Below are 12,558 nucleotides of genomic sequence, written 5' to 3' on the forward strand. Positions count from 1 at the left end.
CGTCAACAAGCGCAGTTTATTCTTGGTGTCACTACGTCGCTGTCATCATTGGGGTCTATACCTACTGATAGCCGTCTCCACTGTGGTCTACACCTACTGATAGCCGTCTCCACTGTGGTCTACACCTACTAACAGCCGTCTCCACTGTGGTCTACACCCACTGACAGCCGTCTCCACTGTGGTCTACACCTACTAACAGCTGTCTCCACTGTGGTCTACACCTACTAACAGCCGTCTCCACTGTGGTCTACACCCACTGACAGCCGTCTCCACTGTGGTCTACACCTACTGACAGCCGTCTCCACTGTGGTCTACACCTACTAACAGCCGTCTCCACTGTGGTCTACACCTACTAACAGCTGTCTCCACTGTGGTCTACACCTACTAACAGCTGTCTCCACTGTGGTCTACACCTACTAACAGCCGTCTCCACTGTGGTCTACACCCACTGACAGCCGTCTCCACTGTGGTCTACACCTACTAACAGCCGTCTCCACTGTGGTCTACACCTACTAACAGCTGTCTCCACTGTGGTCTACACCTACTAACAGCCGTCTCCACTGTGGTCTACACCTACTAACAGCCGTCTCCACTGTGGTCTACACCTACTAACAGCCGTCTCCACTGTGGTCTACACCTACTAACAGCTGTCTCCACTGTGGTCTACACCTACTGACAGCCGTCTCCACTGTGGTCTACACCCACTGACAGCCGTCTCCACTGTGGTCTACACCTACTGACAGCCGTCTCCACTGTGGTCTACACCAACTGACAGCCGTCTCCACTGTGGTCTACACCAACTGACAGCCGTCTCCACTGTGGTCTACACCTACTGACAGCCGTCTCCACTGTGGTCTACACCTACTGACAGCCGTCTCCACTGTGGTCTACACCTACTGACAGCCGTCTCCACTGTGTCCTACACCCACTGACAGCCGTCTCCACTGTGTCCTACACTCACTGACAGCCGTCAGTAAAAGTCGTGTGCACCCATCAACTCGCCTCATGTTCCAAATACGCTAAGAAGTCACAGAGAGCGACGGCGTCCTTAATGTGGGCCCTCTTCATGCCGTCGACTTCGACTGCGTTCTTGCGGGCCTTCATCAGCAGCACCGGAGACGTGACCAGCGCCCGCATCTCCTCAGGCACCTGCCAGGGCGGCGTGGCACCCCAGCCAAAGCACACAGAAACACATGAGAACGTTAATGTTACAAGTGAAAGAATGGGAATTTATATTAAATAATTTGAAAAACAAAATGGAGGCTAATCTAAAATGCTCAGAAAAGATCAAAGTTTACGAGAAGTGTTCTTATGGGAATGAACACTATTGTTCATCTTGTTTGCTAGGATGAGTTCACAATGGCGAGAAATTATAACATAAAAGAAAAGCAGACTTAAAATTGTTTTTTGTTTCGTATTTTTTAATAAAATAACACAAGCAGCAAATGTATTTCTGGCGACTTTGACGCGAAAACGTATATAAAGTTAAAAACTGGTTACATCTGCGTGAGAACTGTGCTGGCTGATTGGAATGAGTGTAGAGGTGTGTAGTAATTAGTGACGGCTGGGGAGCGCTAGGCCTATGTTCATCCAGCCGGCGTGGTCTAAGCCCACAGGCTTTACATCCCTCCACATGATAATATCTTGCATTTGTTATCTTGAGCTTAAGGCCTATTCAAGGGTTTCTACGTTGGTGTTAGCATTATGACCTACAACTAAGACGTTGTTAAGGTGGTGACACAACGTTGGTGTCTATGACCTACAATTAAGACGTTGTTAAGGTGGTGACACTTCCTTACTCACCAACCACCAAGTTGGTGAGTAAGGAAGTGTACCTGTTGAGTTTACTTCAGCCCTCAACATAGTTGAGGACTAGTGTAAACTGGCTGTATATACTGGTGTGTGAAGGTGGGTACACCTGTGGGTATACACAACGGTTGTGGAGTAAGAAGCAGGACAAGGTTAGTGTTGACTTACGGCCGAGTAGACAGCGTAAGACGCCCCTCCGGAGTACGAGTACTTGGCCCCCATCAACACCTTCTTGACGGTGTTGCGGACCTTGAGGGCCCGCAGGCGGTTCAAGACGGCCGAGTACTCGTTGATCCTGTCAACCACACCTCCAAGTCAGTTATGAAGAAACAACTTGCAACAATTGAAATTGAATTGAAATTGAAATAAGTTTATTGAGGTAAAATACACACAAAGGGATGAGGTAGCTCAAGCTATTCTCACCCCGTTCAATACATCGTGTTAATACATACATATACACACATCACAAACAATAAACATATTACCAAACATTCTGAGAGATAAACATCTACATTCCCTACTTACAACAATAGTAAGACAATATACCAATTAAGACGACATTATACCTCAAATGAAATATTCTTGTATATTTAGCTTTATAAGGAATTATTAAAAGCTCTCATGTATATGTGTACTTACCAAACAAAACTTACCTAACAGAGTGCCCAGGAACGAGCTTCAGCTCTTGGGCCCAGTCACAGGAAATATCGCTCATCTAATGCATTGATTCCCCAAACCTTCATTTTTGTTATCATATCCAGTTTTAAACCTAAGGATGGAGCCAGTCTCTACTATGTCCCTTTTACATGGTTCTACTTCCTTACTGCATCTTGAAGAAGCGTTCCTCCCACCACTCTGTCTTATCTGCATGTCGAGCTTCCAAAAATGTTACACACATACTCGACATAACTCTATTCGATATTCATGTTTCACATGTTTTCACATGATACATGTTTCACTCTATTTTTTTCTATATTCGTTAGTATGCCTTATAAGGAATCCTTAATAGGCTTCATATATGGTAATAACATATATGAATCTATATTCGTATATGGTAATAACATATATGAATGAATAACATATACAGAAACATATATGGAGCATGTTTCTTCTTTTACTCTTATCTTCCAATATCGTTATATAGCTTCCTTAGTATATCCCGGAGCTCAGTCCTTTGAAATCTGGCACCATTAATGTAAGAAATCTCTGTACTTTCTCGGTCTCGTTTTGTGCCTTTTGAGATGAGGGTTCCACGCTGGCAGTGTACAGGACGTGCACAGGACTTCAGTAGCGTGTTGTTGGGATCCATGATCAAGTCCTGACACGTCCCACAGCACCTGTATCACCAGGTCCCTGGTGTAAACGGTGACGCTGGTCTGTGTGACAGAGGGGTGAGACCTGTCAGTCTGATCTATCAGTGACTGATGGCAAGTGCATCATGAGGCTTAGCTCTGTATGCCCCGCCTATAAGCCTTCTTGTACCTGTTGAGTTATAATGTAATAATCCTGACATGCAAATTCTTTGTCGGATCTGACCTTAAAGTTGAGGATGGCGGTGGTTTCTACAACTGTTATCTTTGAGGGCATTCCACTTGTTGACCACCACCTGTACAGGGTGCGGCTATTTCCTTACATTCATAGAACTCATTTGTGTTTCCAGCTTCCACTTGTGTCCTCTTGTCCTGCTTTATCTTCCCCCTTCCCACCCCCGTGTGTGTGTGTGTGTGTGTGTGTGTGTGTGTGTGTGTGTGTGTGTGTGTGTGTGTGTGTGTGTGTGTGTGTGTGTGTGTGTGTGTGTGTGTGTGTGTGTGTGTGTGTGTGTGTGTGTGTGTGTGTGTGTGTGTGAGCACATCAAGTGGTATAGAAGGGGTGTGTGTGTGTGGAAAAGGCGTGGTGGTACTCACACAACACACTCCTGGCCGTGGCACTGGTTGACGCGAAGATGGTTGTCAACCTGCGGGGTGATCTTGTCCTTGGGGATGTACAGGTCTACACTCTCCCTCCCCACCAACACGTAGCTCCTGAACACTGCAGGGGACAAGGCCGCAAACATCAGAATAAAGGACACCGTAGTCGAAGGCCTATTAGCCCACACCAGGCACCTCTTATTTATATCCACTCAAACTCATCGATACATATGTCAAACCTACGCTTGAAACAAGCGATCTACGTCGCGTCTATTATGTTACTTCATTAAAAAAGGTTGACTCACTAATACATTAACAACTGTATTTATGTAGTTGTATCAATTTGATGTATACTCATTATTAAATCTGCAGTATATATAAATATTGAGGAGTTAAGGAGGCGTGGGCAGTACCTGGGTTGTAAGGTATGTCGCTGCCCCGAAGGTTGAGGAGCCAAGCCACTTCATCGAGCGCCGTCACCACCAGCAGGTCCGCACCTTCCTTCAGCATCTCTCGCCGCACGTCCGCCACCTTGTCCTCCCACCGTTTACCTTACACCAAAATGTTCATTGTGTTAACTTTAAAGTCTTTGAAAATGTAAGGAGTACCTTGCGCAACGCATCCCTAGGCGTCAGACCATAATAAGGTGTGAAAATGAAATTAGGAGAGTTAATTTTTCAATTTCCCTCGACAGTGAAGAAAAACAAAGGAAATATTGAGAAGATTCGTGTTAGAATCATTAATCTCACCCTTGGGCTACATGCAGACAGCCAGGGGCTCCATGCACCTTAGCGTACCCAGTACTTAACCCGCTAGACCACATTGACTCTTCAAAAGGATTGGAAGTCATCGGACCCTTAACCCCCCCCCCCCCCCCCACACCTCCCCAAACAGCACTCGGTGGTCAATTTTGGGGACAGATATTTCATCGAATTACTTCGCATAATGTGGCCACGTGATTAACCCAAATGCGAACAAGATTGAATGGTCCCCAAGCCAATATGCTTGAGGACCAATATATACACACATTTTCAATGACATATTTATAATCTTCTTGTTTGAGGAGCTGTTCACTTGAGACAGTTAAGCAAGTCCCAGCTGCGTCTGGGTACAAGTGACAGGATGAACAACCCAGCGGGTTTTCTTCCTATTGGGGAATGTTGTACATGCTGCTATAGCGGTGTGTCCACTCACAAGATGAGTGGCGCTGCCCAATATTTTATAATGTTATTGTGGCAATATAATGGCAATCGATGATTGTATGTATGCACTATATAATACAATATACAATTTAAAAATTCAGGAAGGTGTGTTAGTTTTGCTTTTGTGTACTGAACTAAGACATGTGAGTGCTGACCTGCGAACTGGAGTTCGTGGATGAAAATAGGTTCTTCAGAGTAGGGCGGGCGCTCACTCGACGGCCACACCAGGTCCACCAGGTTCGTCTCCTCCGCCACCAGTGTGATGTCAGACTCTGGTGGATAAAACACAAGAACATTCTTAATAGTACTGCCCAACCACTTGGACTGGACGGACCAACTTCAATTTAATAATATACTTTTAACAAGTAGAAACGTTAACCATGTTATAGCACAGTGGATTAAGGCGCGTCTGGGTTCCTCTCGGCTGAAGGTTCGAACCCTCATCACGGCCCTTGCTCAATGGTGTTTATAGAGTAGTAGCTGGGGGGGGGGGAGGTACACAGCAGTAGCACAAGAGTCTACACAGTGTTGGAGTACTCACTGCTCAAGTCTTCAGCGTAGGAGAGCCAGGTCTTGGCCCCAATGAGTCGAGGGTCGGCGCCCACCTTGGAGCCCGGCGCCAGTTTCTGACGCAGCCACTCCACCATCCCGGGCACCTGACGGAACACAACAACCCCACGATTTTATTGGATAAATACTGAGGCCCATCATGGTTCATTGGTAGTGAGTGTGCCTGGGGGAGTCCAGGGGTGGAAGTTCGATCCCATCATACAACCCCAATATATATTGAAGGAAAATGCTCAAAGTATATAAATATGCTGATGTTAAGAGTATATTTATCTAGTACCTAATGCTGGGAAGGGGGAATTTGATTCTAAATAGAAATAAAATTCATGATATTTGTTTTATCTGGTCAAGAGCCAGTAAACTCGTGGGACTACGTGTAAACTCGTGGGACTGGCGGTAAACTCACCCCAAGGTTCTTCTGCTTCATGAGGAGCCAGTGACAGTCGAGCTGAGTGTCCGCCTGCAGGAAGTAGCGGCCGTCCGTCCACAGTGCCTGGAGGTCACTGGTCACCACGGCAGTGCCGGCACTGCCAGAGAAGCCGCTGATGTACTCCCGACGTCTGTCAGCGGACGCCACGTACTCGCTCTGACGGAGGCAACCTTCATCACTCTCACCCCACCATACTAAGTGCTCAATGGTACATTTGACACGACAAACTAAGTTCTGTGCTTGTTTTGACACGAAAAACTAAGTTTTGAGTGTGTTTTGACACGAAAAACTAAGTTTTGAGTGTGTTTTGACACGAAAAATTAAGTTTTCTGTTTGTTAAAGCCGTATATAGCATTAGGTTAGGATGTATTACCCTGGGACAGGATGGGTTTAGTTCAAGTTAGACTGGCTGACGTTAGGCTGTGTTGCGTTAGGTTAGATAAGGTTGGGATTAGTTAGGATTATGGCAAGTTAGGTAAGGTTAGGTTAGGTTAGGTTTTCAAATGCCCCTTTGCACACTGTCATGTGGACGATGTGACTTGTATTTATCATTTGTTACACTGGTTCATTTATTTTGATGTTATAAGAGGCGATGTTTGTTATTGTTGATGGTGTGGGAGTAGTGGTTATAGTTCAACCCGTCCTCTTAAAAATAACGTCACTTTTGGCTCGTATGCGCACTATGGCCAAATTTGGACGTAATTTGAAATTAAATCGACTCACAAAAGTGACGTTCTGTTCCGTTTTCTATTTGAGTCGTCTGGCCTACGCGCAGAGGTTATGAGAGGACATTTTAAATTAACGTTTTTCATAACGTTTTGAAACTTTATGAGAATTTCCTGCCCACCTAACCTATCAGAGGACCCTTAACTTACTGTTGTTGGAAAAATAAATCCCAAATTTATTTTAATTTTTTTTTTTATTTTCAAATTACGTCCAAATTCGGCCATACGGGCAAACGGCCAAAAGCGACGTTCTTTTTAAGAGGACAGGTTGCATAGTTACCTGGTGTTCGTCGTCGGTGGGGATAATGTAGGCGTCGAACCCCTTCCTCGACATCTGGGCCCTCAGCCGCGCCACCCTGTGGAACACACAGCTTCTGGTAACACTGGCTCCTCTTTCTCATTCTTACTGATACTCTGGTAACACTGACTGAAGGTCACCCCACCTACCCAAAGCTACCTACCTCTACGACCTTTCTACCCTTGCCTCCAACCTTTCTGTGCCACCTTTCTAAGCTGACTTACCTACCACCTTCTCCACCGGCCTATCTACAGGCCCTTCCTCCCTCCACCGACCTATCTACTCCCTTCTCTCCCTCCACCGACCTATCTACACCATTCTCTCCCTCCACCGACCTATCTACCCCCTTCTCTCCCTCCACCGACCTATCTCCCTCTCTCCCTCCACCGACCTATCTACCCCCTTCTCTCCCTCCACCGACCTATCTCCCTCTCTCCCTCCACCGACCTATCTACCTCTCTCCCTCCACCGACTTATCTACCTCTCTCCCTCCACCGACCTATCTACCTCTCTCTCCCTCCACCGACCTATCTACCCCCCTTCTCTCCCACCACCGACCTATCTACCTCTCTCTCCCTCCACCGACCTATCTACCCCCTTCTCTCCCTGCACCGACCTATCCGTAGTGTTGACTCTGGTGCGCGGCTGGTGGTCGACAGGGAGGTCTTGCTGGCAGAAGGACCTCTCATCCAGCGTGACCTCCCGCACCTGCCTGGTCTTCCCTCCGGCAGACTGCTCCTCCTCCTCCAGCAGCCAGCTCTCGTCCTGGTAGCCATCGTTGAGGTGACACCCTCGGCAAGCTCCTGCAGGAACAGGAAACACCAGGTCAAAGTACACCTTCAGGTCATTGCCTGGCAGTTAGGGGATTAAGAGATAAGTGTCCTTGTTGTAGCAGAGAGAGAGAGAGAGACAGACAGAGACAGAGACAGAGAGAGGGAGAGAGAGAAAGCCTATTGCATTTTGGGCGACACGTGTGTGTGTGTGAAAATATGACACTATTGTTGCCATCTGTAGAGTGCTCACATGCTTGTTGCCATTAGGTCATGGTTGGCACAGTGGTTATTATGAGTCTCGTGCTAATAGCCGGCAGATTAACAAGTTATCGTCCCTTGCTAGTAGCTGCCAAATTAAATTGTTATCGTATCTTGCTAATAGCCAGTGTATTAACTAAATTATCGTGTTGACATTCTTCCCTTCATGTTGCCATTCTTACCGTCACGTTGCCACGCACAACCATCACCAGAGCATCACCAGGGGGCCAGAGAGTGTGGGATGATCCTGATCTACCATCTACCATGCCATGCTACCACAATCGACTTGAGAATGGTCCAGGACGGATCGAAACGTCGTCGTCCCTTCACCTTCTAGTGTGTGGTCTGGTCAACATACTTCAGCCACGATATTGTGACTCATCGCCTGCATCTACTATGCTTCCTAAAGACTATACCAATCTACTGGCCTATTTATGTGGGTCTTTTAGGCTCACATATGATGCAAAATGGATTTTTATTCTTTTTTGGCGCCAAACTTGAGTCGTTTCCCGCCAAGTGTCAGAGAGTCGAGGGACACAGAGCCCGTTATCTCTTGTCCTCGGGGGCGTGCTTGTGTGTGGAGACGCAGGCCACTTATATTATTTTTTAAGAGAGTATATGTGGAGAAAAGGTTCTGAAGTTTGTATATATATATATATATATATATATATATATATATATATATATATATATATATATATATATATATATATATATATATATATATATATATATATATATAGATAGATAGATGTGTGTGTGTGTGTGTATTCACCTAGTTGTGTTTGCGGGGGTTGAGCTTTGCTCTTTCGGCCCGCCTCTCAACTGTCAATCAACTGTTTACTAACTACACTAACTACACTAACTACTTTTTTTTTTTTTCACACCACACACACACACGCACCAGGAAGCAGCCCGTGACAGCTGACTAACTCCCAGGTACCTATTTACTGCTAGGTAACAGGGGCATTCAGGGTGAAAGAAACTTTGCCCATTTGTTTCTGCCTCGTGCGGGAATCGAACCCGCGCCACAGAATTACGAATCCTGCGCGCTATCCACCAGGCTACGAGGCCCCCTATATGTGTATGTGTGTGTGTGTGTGTGTGTGTGTGTGTGTGTGTGTGTGTGTGTGTGTGTGTGTGTGTGTGTAAATCACGAAATTATAAATGAGTGTAAATCATCTAAGTGTGTAAATCAGTTATAAATTATATTTGCATTGGTATAAATTTGCAATATTTGTAACCATTATTTTACATTCGTCTCCTTCCTCCATTCTGTTTCTCTCTCTCTCTCTCTCTCTCTCTCTCTCTCTCTCTCTCTCTCTCTCTCTCTCTCTCTCTCTCTCTCTCTCTCTCTCTCTCTCTCTCTCTCTCTCTCTCTCTCTCTCTCTCTGAGGATGGAAGAGTCTTGAGTATGTCTCCCGACCTTGGCCAGCGGGCTAAGAGCGAGCCACGATTGATTGATTGATTGATGAAGATTAAACCACCCAAGAGGTGGCATGGGCATGAATAGCCCGCAAGCTAGCCACGGTCCCCATTCAGACATGCAAACACACACACACAAAGAGCAGGAATTATCCTGTGAATGAAAGTCATAACAGTATGGGCTCATCTTAAGCCTTGCTTCACTTCTCTTCCCCAGAAGACAAAAACGTTACAATTATTATGAAGGAACGGCGCCCGATTCTCACATCCTCTGAACATTTATACTTTTTGTTTTTTGTCTCCTCTTTCATGCTCTTTTCGCCTTTCATCCCCTCTCACTCTCCCTCCCTCCCTCCTTCTCTCCCTCCCTCCCTCCCTCCCTCCCTCCCTCCCTCCTTCTCTCCCTCCCTCCCTCCCTCCCTCCCTCCCTCCCTCCCTCCCTCCCCATGTCTTGAGCCTCCGAGGAAGTCGTCTTAGTGTCCGCTATATAAATATTGACTATTTCAACACCTACAGAGAGGAGGGAGAGAAAGGAGGGAGGTCCCCAGGACTATATGCGACTGAAAACTCACACCCCAGAAGTGACTCGGACCCATACTGCTCCTGGCAGTATGGGTTCAAATAGCTTTGGCTATCACTTCATTTTGTCCAGTCATGATGGTCAAGCGGATTAAGGCGTCCTGTAGTTACCAGTTGCGTTGCTCCTGGCAGTATGGGTTCGAGCCACTTCTGGGGTGTGAGTTTTCAGTCGCATATAGTCCTGGGGACCATTCAGTCTTGTTCGCATATATATATATATATATATATATATATATATATATATATATATATATATATATATATATATATATATATATGCGAAAAAGCCTGAATGGCCCCCAGGACTATATGCGACTGAAAACTCATATATATATTTATACCCGAAAACTCCACACTGCAGAAGGATTCGAACCCGGGGTGTGGAGTTTTGGGTTGGATTTAAGTAGCGGAGTTGAAGCATGGGTAGATGCCCGAGAGCTCAGACAGGGGCAGGTGGGAGTAACAGTTATATAGGATCAAATAAAGTGAAAAATATATATTATTATAAATGTAACTGTTTTCATAAGAACTTAATAAATGAATATTAAACATTTACATACAATTTAAATACTCTCCTGTATATTTAAGACTGTATAGTAAAACAAATACTTGCCCGAAACGCTATGCATATTAGTGGCTTTAGGTATTGTCTGTACTAGCCCTATCTACAAATCCAACATTGAAATTGAAATAAGTTTATTGAGGTAAAATCCACACAAAGGGATGAGGTAGCTCAAGCTATTCTCACCCCATTCAGTACAACGTGTTAATATATACATAGACACACATCACAAATAAACATATTGCCAAACATTCTGAGAGGTAAACATATACATTTCCTCCTTCACAAGTAGTATGGTATCAGACGTACACACAAATACTTTTATGTAATCCAACATTATGTTTGTATTTTTTTAACTCATCTTCTATGAGTTACAAGATGAGTTAAAAAAACATTTGATGAAGATACAAACTTCTATGTATGTAGTCTTACCTCAATAAAAATTTGAATTTGAATTATTTCGAGGTAAAACCGATGGAGATTTTTTTCGGCTAAAAGTGCAGGATGAAAGGCCTCGTTGGCGGTAATTAGTGGGTGTTGTTGACGTGGTTGTCATGACGACGGTGCTCGCCTCAACCCCCTTAACTGCTCCACCAGATCATATTGAAATATTTCCCACTGTCGGCTAAGTTACGGGCTCACCATAGCCCGTGCTACTTGGAACTTGTTCCGAGTAGCTGAATCTATAACAACAACCCTGTCGGGGACAGGAAGCCTGTACCTAGTCTTACAGATCAGGTCTCACTAAGCCTACTGCTAACCTTTCTTAATTACCTACAATTGTCTAATTCCTAGAGGCCTAGAGGTGAACAGAGGCATCAGGTGATATGAAACATGCCCAGCTATTTCTGTCTTGCCCGGAGACTCAACTCGGGTCCCTCGATTGAGGACATAAATAATAGTAATGAGAGTACCAAAGGTCGTGAGACAGGTACTGTCTATGACGTCACGGTGGTGGGCGGGACGTGAGACAGGTACTGTCCATGACGTCACGGTGGTGGGCGGGGCGTGAGACAGGTACTGTCCATGACGTCACGGTGGTGGGCGGGGCGTGAGACAGATACTGCCCATGACGTCACGGTGGTGGGCGGGGCGTGAGACAGGTACTGACCATGACGTCACGGAGGTGGGCGGGGCGTGAGACAGGTACTGACCATGACGTCACGGTGGTGGGCGGGGCTAAATGGCTAACCAAGAATGCAACTCCCACAACAGTTGCCTAACTCCGTTTTTACCTATTCACTACCAGGTGAACACAGGCATCAGATGAAAGAAAACGAGCCCAACGGACTCGATCCTATCCAGGGGGGGGGGGGGGGGGGGGGGGGATCGAATCTGGGATTCTGGGTTGTGAGCGGAGAACGCAGACCACTGCGCCACAGAAGCCATATAATATCGTAGTAGTGTTTGTACCCAAACAGGAATCCCAAGGCCAGATGTACTGCCCTACGCTCCCCTGGGGGGGTAGGGGGCGGTTTGAGGGAAGGGGGTGGGGGGTGTGGGGGAGGGGGAGGGAGATGGGTAAGGAATGTTCCTGTGTGACTTTCCTTCACCTAACAAGCCGTATTTTGTAACGGGAATGGAGCAATAGGTCACAATTAGGGCGTTGTGTGTGTTAGAGGCGGGTGATGCTGCATCTCTGCCCCCACTCATCTCCCAGACCCACGCTAGACCTGGCATGCTACACCACACTGGAAGGTCTCCTATATGAGGCCTGGTCGACGACCGGGCCGCGGGGACGCTAAGCCCCGGAAGCACCTCAAGGTAGGCTTGACACCAGCGCAGAATAACACTGCCTTGTAGCCAACATCACTTAATGCCCAGAGTGGTGGCTCCTATACACCAAAATATAAGTATAAGCACACCGTATAAGTGAGCAAGGGACAGATATGATGAGGCTACGCTACTTCATCATATTTGTTTATATGATGAAGCATTTGCCCCTTCGCGGCAATTGGCAGAGAAAGAAATAATAATCATACTTCATTGTACTTCATTGTGTCGGGGTATTGAGCGCCGTAAC

General features: G+C 46.1%; 1 protein-coding gene across 1 annotated transcript in view; it reads right to left on the reverse strand.

Annotated features, from left to right (window-relative positions):
- The window catches only part of LOC123751526 (uncharacterized), a 126,080-nt gene that overhangs the window by 39,328 nt on the left and 74,194 nt on the right, over positions 1 to 12,558 (reverse strand). Inside the window, exons 2-10 of the mRNA XM_069307524.1 lie at positions 7,555 to 7,741; positions 6,921 to 6,996; positions 5,892 to 6,071; positions 5,460 to 5,574; positions 5,074 to 5,190; positions 4,130 to 4,267; positions 3,714 to 3,837; positions 1,978 to 2,104; positions 1,003 to 1,149 (exon numbers count right to left, since the gene is read on the reverse strand). Coding sequence (XP_069163625.1) covers positions 1,003 to 1,149; positions 1,978 to 2,104; positions 3,714 to 3,837; positions 4,130 to 4,267; positions 5,074 to 5,190; positions 5,460 to 5,574; positions 5,892 to 6,071; positions 6,921 to 6,996; positions 7,555 to 7,741 — 1,211 coding nt within the window. The remainder of the gene's footprint in view (positions 1 to 1,002; positions 1,150 to 1,977; positions 2,105 to 3,713; positions 3,838 to 4,129; positions 4,268 to 5,073; positions 5,191 to 5,459; positions 5,575 to 5,891; positions 6,072 to 6,920; positions 6,997 to 7,554; positions 7,742 to 12,558) is intronic.

This window comes from Procambarus clarkii, chromosome 60 (assembly GCF_040958095.1).
Source record: "Procambarus clarkii isolate CNS0578487 chromosome 60, FALCON_Pclarkii_2.0, whole genome shotgun sequence".
Classification (NCBI taxonomy): Eukaryota; Metazoa; Arthropoda; class Malacostraca; order Decapoda; family Cambaridae; genus Procambarus; species Procambarus clarkii.